This window comes from Mesoplodon bidens (assembly GCF_964165515.1).
Source record: "Mesoplodon bidens genome assembly, chromosome: 15".
NCBI lineage: Eukaryota > Metazoa > Chordata > Mammalia > Artiodactyla > Ziphiidae > Mesoplodon > Mesoplodon bidens.
The window spans coordinates 34,670,261-34,682,272 of record NC_138171.1 but is presented as its reverse complement, the minus strand read 5'-3'; the positions used below and the strand labels follow the sequence as shown (position 1 = coordinate 34,682,272).

The window sequence follows — 12,012 nt, the reverse complement described above, 5'->3', positions numbered from 1 at the left end:
ATAGCCAGATAGCCTTGGCAAAGTGTATGTTGACTCAGACAAGTTCTGTCTTTACATATATCTAAAGCCTGAGCAAGTGGAAAAAGGGATGTCTTGATATGGTGATTGTTTCTAAAAACAGTGCTTAGCACTTGAAAGATTAGGAATCTATTTGCTAGTCTGAAGAAATAATGCAATTACACAAAAAACATTTTCTCCTACATTTTTTGCCCAGGATAAGAAGGAAAAAAGGTAATTCTATTTCTCAACTTGGGACTGGCCTATCAAACCAACCTGCTTGGAAATTTACACATTCTTCCAAAATAAAATTTTGTTTTAAAATGGATATTTCCAATACCCATTCATGATGAAAACTCATAAACTAGGAGGAGAGGGAAACTCCCTCTACTTGATAAAGGGCATATGCCAAAAACAAAACAAAACAAACCAAAACAAAACAAAAAAACTATAGCAAAAAAAAATAAAGTCAGTACTTTGCAAAGATCAAGTAAATAAGTTGAAGTACTAACTTAAAATCTCTTCATAAAATACCCCAGGCCCAAATGAGTTCATTGTTAAAATATATAAAACATTTAATGAAAAAATAACCAACCAAGGATACCTTTCCCAAAAAAGGGATCCTTCAGAAATGAGGGAGAAATAAAGACATTTTTAGACAAACAAAAGCAGAAAGAATTTGTCACTACTAGAACAGCCTTACAAGGAAGGTCTTCAAGCTGAAAAGACAGAATACTAACTAGTAACATGAAATCATATGAAATAATAAAACTCACTAGTAAATGTAAATATACAGTTAAATTCAGAATACAGTAATATTGTAATGGTGGTGTGCAAATCACTTATGACTCTAGGGTAAATGTTAAAAGACAAAAGAGTTTTTAAAAAGTATAGCTAAAATAATTTGTTAATAGATACACAATATAAAAAGATGTACAATTCACCCTTAATTAATTCAGGCTTGAACTATGCAGGTCCACTTACAGGTGCATTTTTTTTCAATAGTAAATACTACAGTACTACATGATCCATGATTGGTTGAATCTGTGGATATGAAACCAGGGATGGAGGAACCTCAAATACAGAGGAACCACATAACAGAGGACGGACTATAAGTTATATGCAAATTGACTACAGGGAAGGTTAGCGCCCCTAAACCCAACACTGTTCAAGGATCAACTGTAAACTATGACATCAAAAACATAAAATAAGTAGGGGAGGGAGAGTAAAAACATTCAGCTTTTGAATGAGAATAAATAGGCTGTTATATGTATGTATAAGATGTTTTCTGTAAGCTTCACTAACCAGTAAGTAAAACCTATAGTTGATAAAGAGATAAAGAGGAAGGAATCAAAGATACCACTATAAAAATATCATGAAATAACAAAGGAGACAAGAAGAAGAGAAAAAGAAGAAACAAAGAATCTATGAAACACCTGGATTAAGAAAATTGCAACAGTAAGTCCGACCTACAATCACTTTAAATGTAGATGAACAGATGAATGGATAAAGAAATGTGTGTGTGTGAATAATTATATATATAATGGAATGTTATTCAGCTTTAAAAAAGAAAATCCTGCCATTTGCTACAACATGGATGAACCTTGAGGACAACACGCTAAGTGAATTAAGCCAGACACAGAAGGATAAATATCACATGATCTCACTTATATATGGAATCTAAAAAAAACAAAAAAATTCAAACTGATAGTAACGTAGAGAAGAATGGTGCTTATCAGAGGCTAGTGGGAGATGGGGCAGGGGGAGGGGGAGAAGATATTGATCAAAGGGTACAAATTTTCAGTTATCAGGTGAATAAATGGAGACCTAATTTACAGTATGGTGACTCAAGTTAATAATACTGTAATGCACACTTGAAATTTACTGAAAGAGTAGATCTCAAACATTCATACCACTCACACACAAAAGGTAACCATGAGGGGGGAATGTATGTGTTAATTAGTTTGTGGTAATCATTTCACAACATATATGTATATCAAGGTATCATGTTGAGTACACCTTGAGTATATACAATTCTTTTGTCCAAAATAAATAAATAAAAAATTTTAGGTGGTGAAAGATCAGGAACAATGCACCATTCTTTTCCTACATTATAAAAAGTTTGAACTAGTGCAGTAAGTTCTAGCTAGTGCAGCAAGACAAGAAAAATAAATGAAAGGCATACCAATTGGAAAAGAAAAAAAGTGTTCCTATTTTCAGTTGATATAATTGTCAATATAGAAATTCTCAAGGAAATAATAAGGAAATCTCTAGAACTAATAAATGACCTGAACAAGTTTGTAGCATATAAGATCAACACACAAAACTCAACCCCATTTCTATATAATAACAATGAATATGTGACAACACATTAAAAACACAGTACCATTTACAATCACTCTAAAGAAAATGAAATAATTTAGGTATAAATAAAACAAAACATGTATGAAATCTCTATGCTGAATACTACAAACTGCTGTGAAATGATCAAAGAAAGCCTAAATAAATTGAGAAACAATACTATGTTCATAGATTCAAAGATGTGACCTAGGGCTTCCCTGGTGGCGCAGTGGTTGGGAGTCCTCCTGCCGATGCAGGGGACACGGGTTCGTGCCCCTATCCCGGAAGATCCCACATGCCGCGCTGCGGCTGGGCCCGCGAGCCATGGCCGCGGAGCCTGTGTGTCCGGAGCCTGTGCTCCGCAACGGGAGAGGCCACAGCAGTGAGAGGCCCGCGTACAGCAAAAAAAAAAAAAAAAAAAAAAAAAAAGATGTGACCTAGTAAAATAATAGATTTTCCCCAAGTTGATGTAAGGGTTAATTCAATTCTTATCAAAACCTCAGCAAGTATTTTGCAAACATAGATTAGCTTATCCTAAATTTGTAGGGAAAGGCAAAGGACCTAAAATAGCTAAAACAATTCTGAAAAAAATTAAGGGGGAGGAATATTCTACTTGCTAAGACTTACTGTGCAACTACAGTCATCAAGATTGTGTGGTACTGGGGGAGGGATAGATATATAGATCAATGAACTGAACAGAGAGTAAGAAATAGACCCACAGAAATAGGCCCTAATGATTTTTGACAATGGTGCAAAAGCTATTTAATGAAGGAAGGAGTCTTTCCACAAATGGTGGAGGAACAACACAGACATTTACAGGCAAACCCCTCCCCCAAAAAACAAAAACCAAAAGAACTGTGACCTAAGCATCACATGTTATACAAAAATCAACACAAAATGGATCATAGACTTAAATGTAAAACATAATACTACATACTATTTAGAGGAATAAGGGAGAAAAACTTTGGAACCTAGGACTAGGTAGAGGTTTCAGACTTGACATCAAAAGTACAACCCATAAAAGAAAAAATTGGCCTCACCAAATTAAAAAAAAAAGTTTGCTGTGCTAAAGACCCAGATAAGAGGAAAAGACAAGGTACTCACCGTGACTATAAAAGAATAGTAGGACGGAGCCTTATGGTGATGAAACAGTTCTGTATATTGATGGAGGTAGTTACACAAACCTAAATACATGATAAAATTTCATACAGCAACACATACACACAAATGAGTGCACAGGGCTTCCCTGGTGGCGCAGTGGTTGAGAGTCCGCCTGCCGATGGAGGGGACACGGGTTCGTGCCCCGGTCCGGGAAGATCCCACATGCCACGGAGCGGCTGGGCCCGTGAGCCATGGCTGCTGAGCCTGCACCTCCGGAGCCTGTGCTCCGCAACGGGAGAGGCCGCAACAGGGAGAGGCCACAACATTGAGAGTCCCGCGTACAAAAAAAAAAAAAAAAAAAAATGAGTGCACAAAAAACTGATTAAAACTGAATAAGCTCTGTGGATAGAATCAATGTCAATTTCCTGCTTTGATACTGTACTATAATTTTTCAAGATATTATCATTGGGAGAAACATGACGAGGGTACATAACATGGGATCTCCCTGTATTTTTTTCTTTTGAGAACATGCTGTGAATTTATAATTATTTCAAAATGGAAATTTAATAATTAATTAATTAAAAATTTAAAATGCATGCCTACCTGCCGGTTTGTGAAGACAGAATAACATTCTTTCACTAGCACTGTTTTGATCATGTCTAGATCTGTGATAGCCAACACAGGCTGTCGACCATCAAAAAACCTGTGTAGGGAAAACAGAGCTGATTAAACTTAATGAGCCAGTTTCTGCAGCTGGAGCCACAACTACAAGTCCAGATTTTCAACTAGATGTTACATAATCCCTAGTCCTAGAGATCATGGTTAGAAATAACATTAAAACGTGGGTTAGGTCTAGGTGGTGTGTGTATGGGTATTTCCTATACCAACTTCATAAATCTTAGGGCTTTAAAATATTTCATATCAAAACATAAGTTAGCTTAGTAAATAATTGAAGGCAAGTTAATTAACTTGAAACAGAAAATAATTAATTATGGAGAGTCCACCCACTCTGTCATTTTTGAAGATATATCAAAAGCATGAAAAATGCAATGATGTAATAGCTGAAACTTGAAGACACACTGATCATAAATATGTACAATGTGTCTGCAAATGGAAGAAGATTAAGAATGCTCAACAAGTGAAAGTAGGATTATGAAAAGTTTCTTTGCTCTATTTTCAAAAATACGCTTACTTTATACTTTTTTAAAGGAAATCATATTTTAAATAACAAGGAGATATCCTTGGTAGCACCAAGGATTTGAAACAAAAGGACTGAGAGAATAAAGTAATTCAGAGGAACATGTATAAATTCATTTTTAAAATATTTTCTTTTCACTATTTATATTTATTCTTCGATATGGGTTCCAAGTGGGCCTGGGGCTCCATGTAGGTGACATCCATCAGCAGCTAGGCAGGCCCACTTTTGACACATGTACCACACAAAGCTGACTCCTCAGATGTGACACATCCCAATTTGGCCTGATCTCCTGACTGTCAGGATGCCCGTTCATGAGAATGGGCCACTGGCATGAGGCTGACTCTAAGTTAATCACACTGTCTTCCGGCATTTTGTTTCCTCTATCAATCGTTTGCAATGGCTAGAACACAGTGGAAGGTTTTCTACATGTTACCTATTATTCCTCTGACTTCACACAGGAATTTCAAATGGTTTTGTGATCCCATATAAAAATGGATGAGAACTAAATCTGAGAGGGTTTAAGTGAGTGTCATGTGCATTTAGTGTTGAAGCAGTGACAGAAGGGATTGAGGAGGCACTTAATCTGCTTTTTCATCTGATTGACCATATTTCTTGGATGATTTCCCTTCTTCCCATCACGTGTTTTCAAAAACACCTGGGTACAGAAGGGATAGTGGTTTGGGGTAACCCTTTATACTTATGATGTCACTCCAGCCTTAGTATTTCTTACACTCTGAGTTAAAATTCGGATTCTTGGGCCCCATCCCAGATCCTCCAGGTTCAGTGTTGCTGGTGGGCGGGGCCCAAGCCTTTATTTTTAACAAGCCCTCCCAGGTAGCTCTTATTTACACCTAAGCATGAGAAACATTTTCTAAAAAGAGAACTGGGATCTACTATGAAAGAATGACTCCATCCAGAGCTCAAAAGTACTAAATGTTGGAGGGGCATTTGGAGCTGGTCCAGTGGCAATCCAGTGCTATGTGTTTTTCCACGCAATCACATTGCCTTTTGGGGCCATGGCAACTCAGCAGAGCCCTATGGTTTCCGAGAACTTGATGAGAGAAGATGAAGAGGTACAGAGAGGAAGAACTTTTTCCCGCTTGCTTTTGGCAGATAGTCACCACGTTACATCTCTCCTGCTGCTCTCACCAAACCTCCAGCAGCTGCAAAAGGGACCAGCCACTGCAAGATCAGCTGGGGCCACTCTACAAAATCATCAAGTCCTTCAGCCCATTGGAAACACTCTGGGTTAGAAATATCCCACATATCTCTTCTAAGTCAGAGGAATAGAGTAGTTAAAGCAGTACCACTATACACTGCTCTGAAAAGTCTTGACTTAAAAAAAAAACAAACTAAACTACGTAAGTGCAGAGAAATTTTTTAAAAGCTGAGCAGAAATGGTTTCCTTTTCTTGTTACCTATACCCCCGAGTCCTTCTTTGAAAAGGACATATTAAATCCAAAATTTAGGTAAAGGAATTTTGGGTTTTAATTAAAAGTGAATCATGTGGGAGACGATAAAAAGTACGTTTGTGAGCAGATGTTAGAATGTTCTGGAATAATGCACTTTATGCAATTAAAGCTGCCCCAAGGAAGGAAAAAATGGTGAAGGGGGGAAGAGCAAGGTACTGGGCATAAAGTGATGCTAGGAGTCCCTGGGCCTCAAAGTCTGGAGCAAAATGATGACCTGTGACTCTCCAGGCCTGACTCAGACTGTGGACCTGGATACCTGGTGACATCCGGGATCCCTGGTAGAACAAGCCTCCAAAGCTTAACGATACATGGCTTCATCTCAAGAAGCTCCCGGCTGAGATTGTCCTCCACACCACAGGGGGGCGCCACATCATAACAAGTCTATGCAATGGAAGTTTCTAGAATACTCACCCCCACATTCTCCCATACTTTTTAAAACATTTATTGTCAAAATCCCAAATACCCTGCAAGAGAAAAAAAATTGGATTATTAGTTTAAATGCATTGAACTTTACCTCTAATTGGGACAAAAACGACTTGAATCGCATGATATCAGGCTTATTATTTCCCACTGGCAAATGCAAGGAAACTCTTATTCAGAGACATCTTAGGGGAAAGAAGACAAAATAGAGGAGATATTTGAAATGGAGAATTTAAAATCACTCGAATTCTCTTTGAGTATTGTAGATACTAAACACTTACCCTTGTCAGTGAATACTAATTACTCCTTGTCTTTCTGAGGGTTTTTGCTTGAGCACGTGTTATCTCTAAAATCTCATAACCCACTGAGTTAATCCTCCAGGGACAAGTGAGAAAACTGAAGCTGAGGGTAAGAGTTTCCTACACACACTTTCATCTCCTAGTTAAGCAGCCTTTTCATTTATCTCATGAGCCCCCTCTAGAATTCTAGCAGAATAAGGAAGTTAAGGCGCCAGTAACCTCTTTGGGTCTAGCAGGTTTAAAAACATCTAGGGTGTGTGGTGAATGAGAAAGTGAGTGAGTGAATGAATGAATGACAAAGTAGATCACATTCTAGTTTGCCAGCTCAGCACGGAAAAGATGGGGAGATGCCACAACTACACAAAGGACAAAGGACAGTGCAATTAAAACACTTGCCCTGAGTTTTCACTTCTGTAACTTCAAAACAAACAAACAACAACAAAAACCTTCCTGTAGCTAAGTTTCTGCTGTGATATTAGATGGTTTAACTATGCAAAAGAAAGTCCCAGAAATGTGGGTCTTGGAGTGCATCTACTAAGGAGTTCATCCGGGAACGGTGGAAAATAAATTATTGCTTTTTCAGAGAGAAAAAAGTTCAGTAAGTTCATAGGCAGTAACGAGACAATGAAGACCTCAGCTGGGAGAATAAGGATCTGAGAAACAAGCCTTATGTCTGCTGGAAAGGAAATCTGAGCCAGAGAACAGCCTGCACACAAGGCTCTGCCCCCTGGAAATATGGACATAGCTCATGACCTTCAGTTCAGGGGCCAGGCCCTGGGCAAGGCATCAGAGCTGGATTAATATCAAGGCTCAGCCAGAATTCACAGTCCACCTGTCACCTAGTACACTCTGTTCAGTTAAATTAAAATTTTAATAATTTTGCCAAATCATGTCCTTTCTAGTGATTTTGCATAAGTAATTTTGCCTTGTTTTTTGTTTTTTAACCCACAGTTCATTTAGTAGTTAAATATCTGAGGTGGAAGACAACCACTATCTAGTCTCCGTTACACTCTCTCTCTGCTCAAACTCATCCATGAGGTGCCTCCTTTGAAGACACAGAAGTAAAACAGAAAGTTCTTGTTCCATCTCTCAAATCTCCAAAATAGTCACCAGTACAAGAGGTGGATTAGAGCATGGAAATAACTGCTGGGGTTAGCAGTTCTTGAGGGAATTCAAGTATGTGAAAATTACTCAATGGTGAATACTAGGGTTGCCTCAGAAAGTGAAGTTTCCTATCAATCCAGGAGGATGTTTTTTTTTTTTAAAGGGTACCCACAGCACATGCTAGCAAAAGGAAAGCCTGACTGTAGTGTACACAGCTTAATGAGTCATGACTGGGCACCCCCTTCATGCTTTTCTCCTAAGGGGGATTGTACCTTCCTGGGAATCTGCACCTGGCAGAAGGAAAATCCTCTTCACAATACTCACAAGATGGGACATCAAGTCCTGTGCTGAATCAGCTAGAGAGCTGGGCTGTCTGAGGCGGCAAAACCTGAGGCTCCTAACAGCTGAAAATGGAGCCATGGGGTAAACTTTGCCATGTGCTGAGTGGAGCTTATGGTGTCGTTTCTGGAAAGCATGAAACTTCAGACCTTTCTCTTGAGAAGGGGAAATTTTATTATGGAACTCAGCTGAGATTTGCAACCATAAGAAGCAAAGCTGGAGTTCAAACATCACGCACCTTTCGGTAGGACAGAATATTTCCAAAATAAGGCAGAGGTGTTGGCCCAGGAATCCCCAGCTTCTTAAAAAAACCATGTGAATAAGTTCCATATCTATAAAGTGAAAAAGAAAACCAGGTCACAGGGATTGTGTAGTAAGTGCTGGAGCTGACCAGTCACTGACTCAGAATTGGACAGTCAGCCTAGGGAGGTAACATGTAGGTGATAAATAATAACAGCGATTCCAAAAGTGATATTACATTCACTCATCACCTCCTTTCCCACCTGCACTGTGACACCCACAAAAAGTAATGATGATTAGATAAAAGCAGCTGAAGTCTTCACGGTCCCAATCTTAGAATGAATACTTGATAAATGTTTCCAATTTGAGTGTTCCTGAGAAGTTGAGGCAGGAATCTTCCAGGGAATTATCATGTTTATTAGTTACTTGACTCTTCCATGATTTGGAGATTCTCATTCTAGGTAGAAAGGGGAAAAGGTTTTTTTTTTGGTAGTACCCAAAGCTTTAGCAACTTCTGGTCCATTAACTTGGATCTTCAAAACAGACAAGGAAAGGGAGACCTGATTAGCACCCCACGTCCAAGATCACAGAGGAGACAAGCCTGGACAGTTACTCACATATAGAGAAGCACCAGGATGGTAGCCAGGAGAACCCAGGTTTCCATGGAAAAGCTTGGGATTAGGTCCATGGCCACTTTCCTCTGAGTTTCCCTCCTCTGAGTTTCCTTTCAGCTGGGTGTGCTATTCTTTGCAGGCCTTTGAGTGTGGAGTTTCCCTTCTGGGCCAGTGGAGATTCAGTGAGGCTGGAAGGTTTATGTTCTGGGAAGGGGGTAGAGCTGGAGCTGCAGCCAGTAGAAGGGCCACCTGTGCTCCACCTGCATGAGCCCTCCCTGCCTTGATGGTTGGCAAAGCATCAGGGACACTCTAGTTTGACCTCCCTTGAGTTTATATCTGTGACAATTCAATATCAACTCAATCAGTGTTATCAGTAAGCCCAACCATTACAGAAACTCACATAAAGCCACTGACCATATCTCCTCTAAACTACCCTTGTCTCCATAACTGCCCACACTTTAAAATACCTGAAATTCTTCCAACAAGCTAGGTCTACAGATCTTTACCCATGCAGTTTCCTCTGCCTAGAAATGTCCTTGTTTCCTGTATAAGTCTCCTGTTCATCCTTCAAATCCCAGCTCAGACAGAACCCACTGTTTTAGAGACTTTCCTAACCAACTTCCTTGAACAGATATAACCTCTTCTTCATCTGGCAAACTTCTGTCCTCTGCACACAATCCTAATATGTCCATCACCATTGTTGGATTCCTTACCTAGTTCCCCCACCAGATTGAGAGCTTGCGCACAGTCTGGGTATTCATCACCATCATGTCTCTGGAACCAAGACAGTGCTTTCTGCCAAGTGGGAATGAGAAAGTTTGGTGGACTTGAGCTGGTGGAGGTAAGATCACTGGGCCACTCTGTGTCCTTTTCATGTGGCTCTTTGGTGACCACACCATCTTCCTGGATTATCAATACAACAAGAGAGCCTGGCTGCACCTCGGCCACCATCCCTGCACATTCAGGATGATCCATCAGGATTCTATTGACAAGAGGGCTCCTGAGGGAGAGACAGGATATGGAGGGCATGGTGATGGCACACTAAGGAGTATTGATTCAGGCTGATTCCTGTCCTGCCCTCAGATGGTCCTGCATTAGACAGCAAGTTAGACAGATTCTAGACCAAAGAATGGCCCCCTGTCTCTGGAGAGGCTGCAAGTCCAAGATCAATGGGTGTAAAGAGGAGAAAGCAGCCTGATAGCCAAGTGGGCCCCACCTCTTTATCCACCAGTGATGTGGCACACACAGTACACAGGACTCCAAAAAGACGGTATGAGGTTTTTCTATGGGGCAAAGTGGGGCCAGAGCAGATGGCTTCCTGCTTTTTGACAAGTAGGGAATTTATAACGGGTATGAGGACCTGGCAAGGAGGAGGCTTATATTAGAGGTCAGTGTCATCTGTGAGCTCGCACCCCATTCCTTATGAGAGAAACCTGAGGACTGAGGGTCTGGAAATTACATGGCCTCATTGTCATTACTCTGACCCAGGTCCTTGGATTGCTTGGCCTGGGAAACAATGAATTACATAAAAAACAAAATCTCAAAGATTCTTAAACTCAACAGAAACCCAAGACATTTAAGCTGTGCTTGTGCACTTCCTTCTCTCTTTATCCTTTCTCACTTTAAGTCCTTCTGCAGAAAGTGATACCCACCTTTCACCAACTCTTTCCCTCCCTCTGACTTGAAAGTCCCCAGGGCTCCTGGACAACAGCCTGAGAGGGTGGATGTCTCATTGGTAAAATTCAGTAAGTCCCAACTATGTCACCTGCCTTCTTTTGTTTCCTTGGGAACTTGTCATGCAGCATGAAATTTCTACCATCATAGTTTGTCATCTTTGGGTTCAGACTTTCTCCAGGAGACACCTGTTAAAATCCATAGCTGCCACTGGTAAGTAAAATGCATGAATACATCTATTCATTCGTTCATTGATTCAAGGTCAAGTGGGTGAATGTCAGGTGCAGGTATTGTGCTGAGGTGTGGGCTAGAAGCCATACAGTCTCCTTCCTTGAGAGCAGCTTCCAAGTGGAGGGAGTGAGACACACAACCATGCTTAGTATGTGGCATACCTCTGGAATCTCTGAAAAAAAAAAATGGAATCCTACAGAGAGGTAGTGAAGGAGGAAAGTGGCTGCAAGCTTGAATACAGACAAAGGACATACCTGGGAAACTGGAAGATGATCCCTAGGAAAAGTAGGATAGAAAGTCCCAGAAATTCTGATACATTTCTGGCCTCTTTCGGTACCTTCTCTGGGTGCTGTTAAGTAGGGTCGTGTTACAGCCCCCAGTTTACAGATGTAGAAACTGAGGATTAGTAACTGCAGGTGGCTTCCCAACAGCTGTTGATCACAACCTGTCATATGTAAGCTAACATGAAGATAGATTGGCAAGTCTTCTGCACTGAAATGCCAGTATTCAATGTTTGCTGTTTCGTGATAAGGGTCACTATGCGAAATAGTGAGACCCAAGGCTGCAGCAGCAACTTGGTTACAATCTGGCTCCTATCTCCATGGCTATCTCTGCCCAGGAGCTCCCCCAAGGGTCTCCAGAACCAAGGACTCTATCTCACCTCACCAGGAATAAAGACAGGTGCAGGTCATGAGGACACTAGGGTCTTGTGTGTAGGATCAACCTCTCTATGTTCCCAACTGAGAGGAACATAAAATACATCCCACATGGGATAATTGGGGTGTTGTCTGATAACTACTGACAACTTAATTCACTCAACTAAACTCACAGCCTTTCTTATTCTTCTTGGGAACAAAACCTTTTATAGAAACTATATGATTTCATCTTCCTCCAAAACACATACTTGGCTATGATGATTTTCTCACTAAGCCTTATATGACCATCACCTGCCCTATTCACCTCAGGGCTGGTCCAGCTGGTTG

At 40.4% G+C, this 12,012-nt stretch overlaps 1 protein-coding gene across 1 annotated transcript in view; it reads right to left on the bottom strand.

Annotated features, from left to right (window-relative positions):
• The window catches only part of LOC308628315 (cytochrome P450 3A24-like), a gene marked incomplete at both ends in the record, with an annotated part of 35,261 nt that extends 26,063 nt beyond the window's left edge, over positions 1-9,198 (bottom strand). Inside the window, 4 exon segments of the mRNA XM_081255143.1 lie at positions 4,042-4,141; positions 6,520-6,572; positions 8,509-8,602; positions 9,128-9,198. Of these exon segments, the coding sequence (XP_081111269.1) occupies positions 4,042-4,141; positions 6,520-6,572; positions 8,509-8,602; positions 9,128-9,198 (318 nt within the window).
• Positions 9,199-12,012: the final 2,814 nt, after the last annotated feature.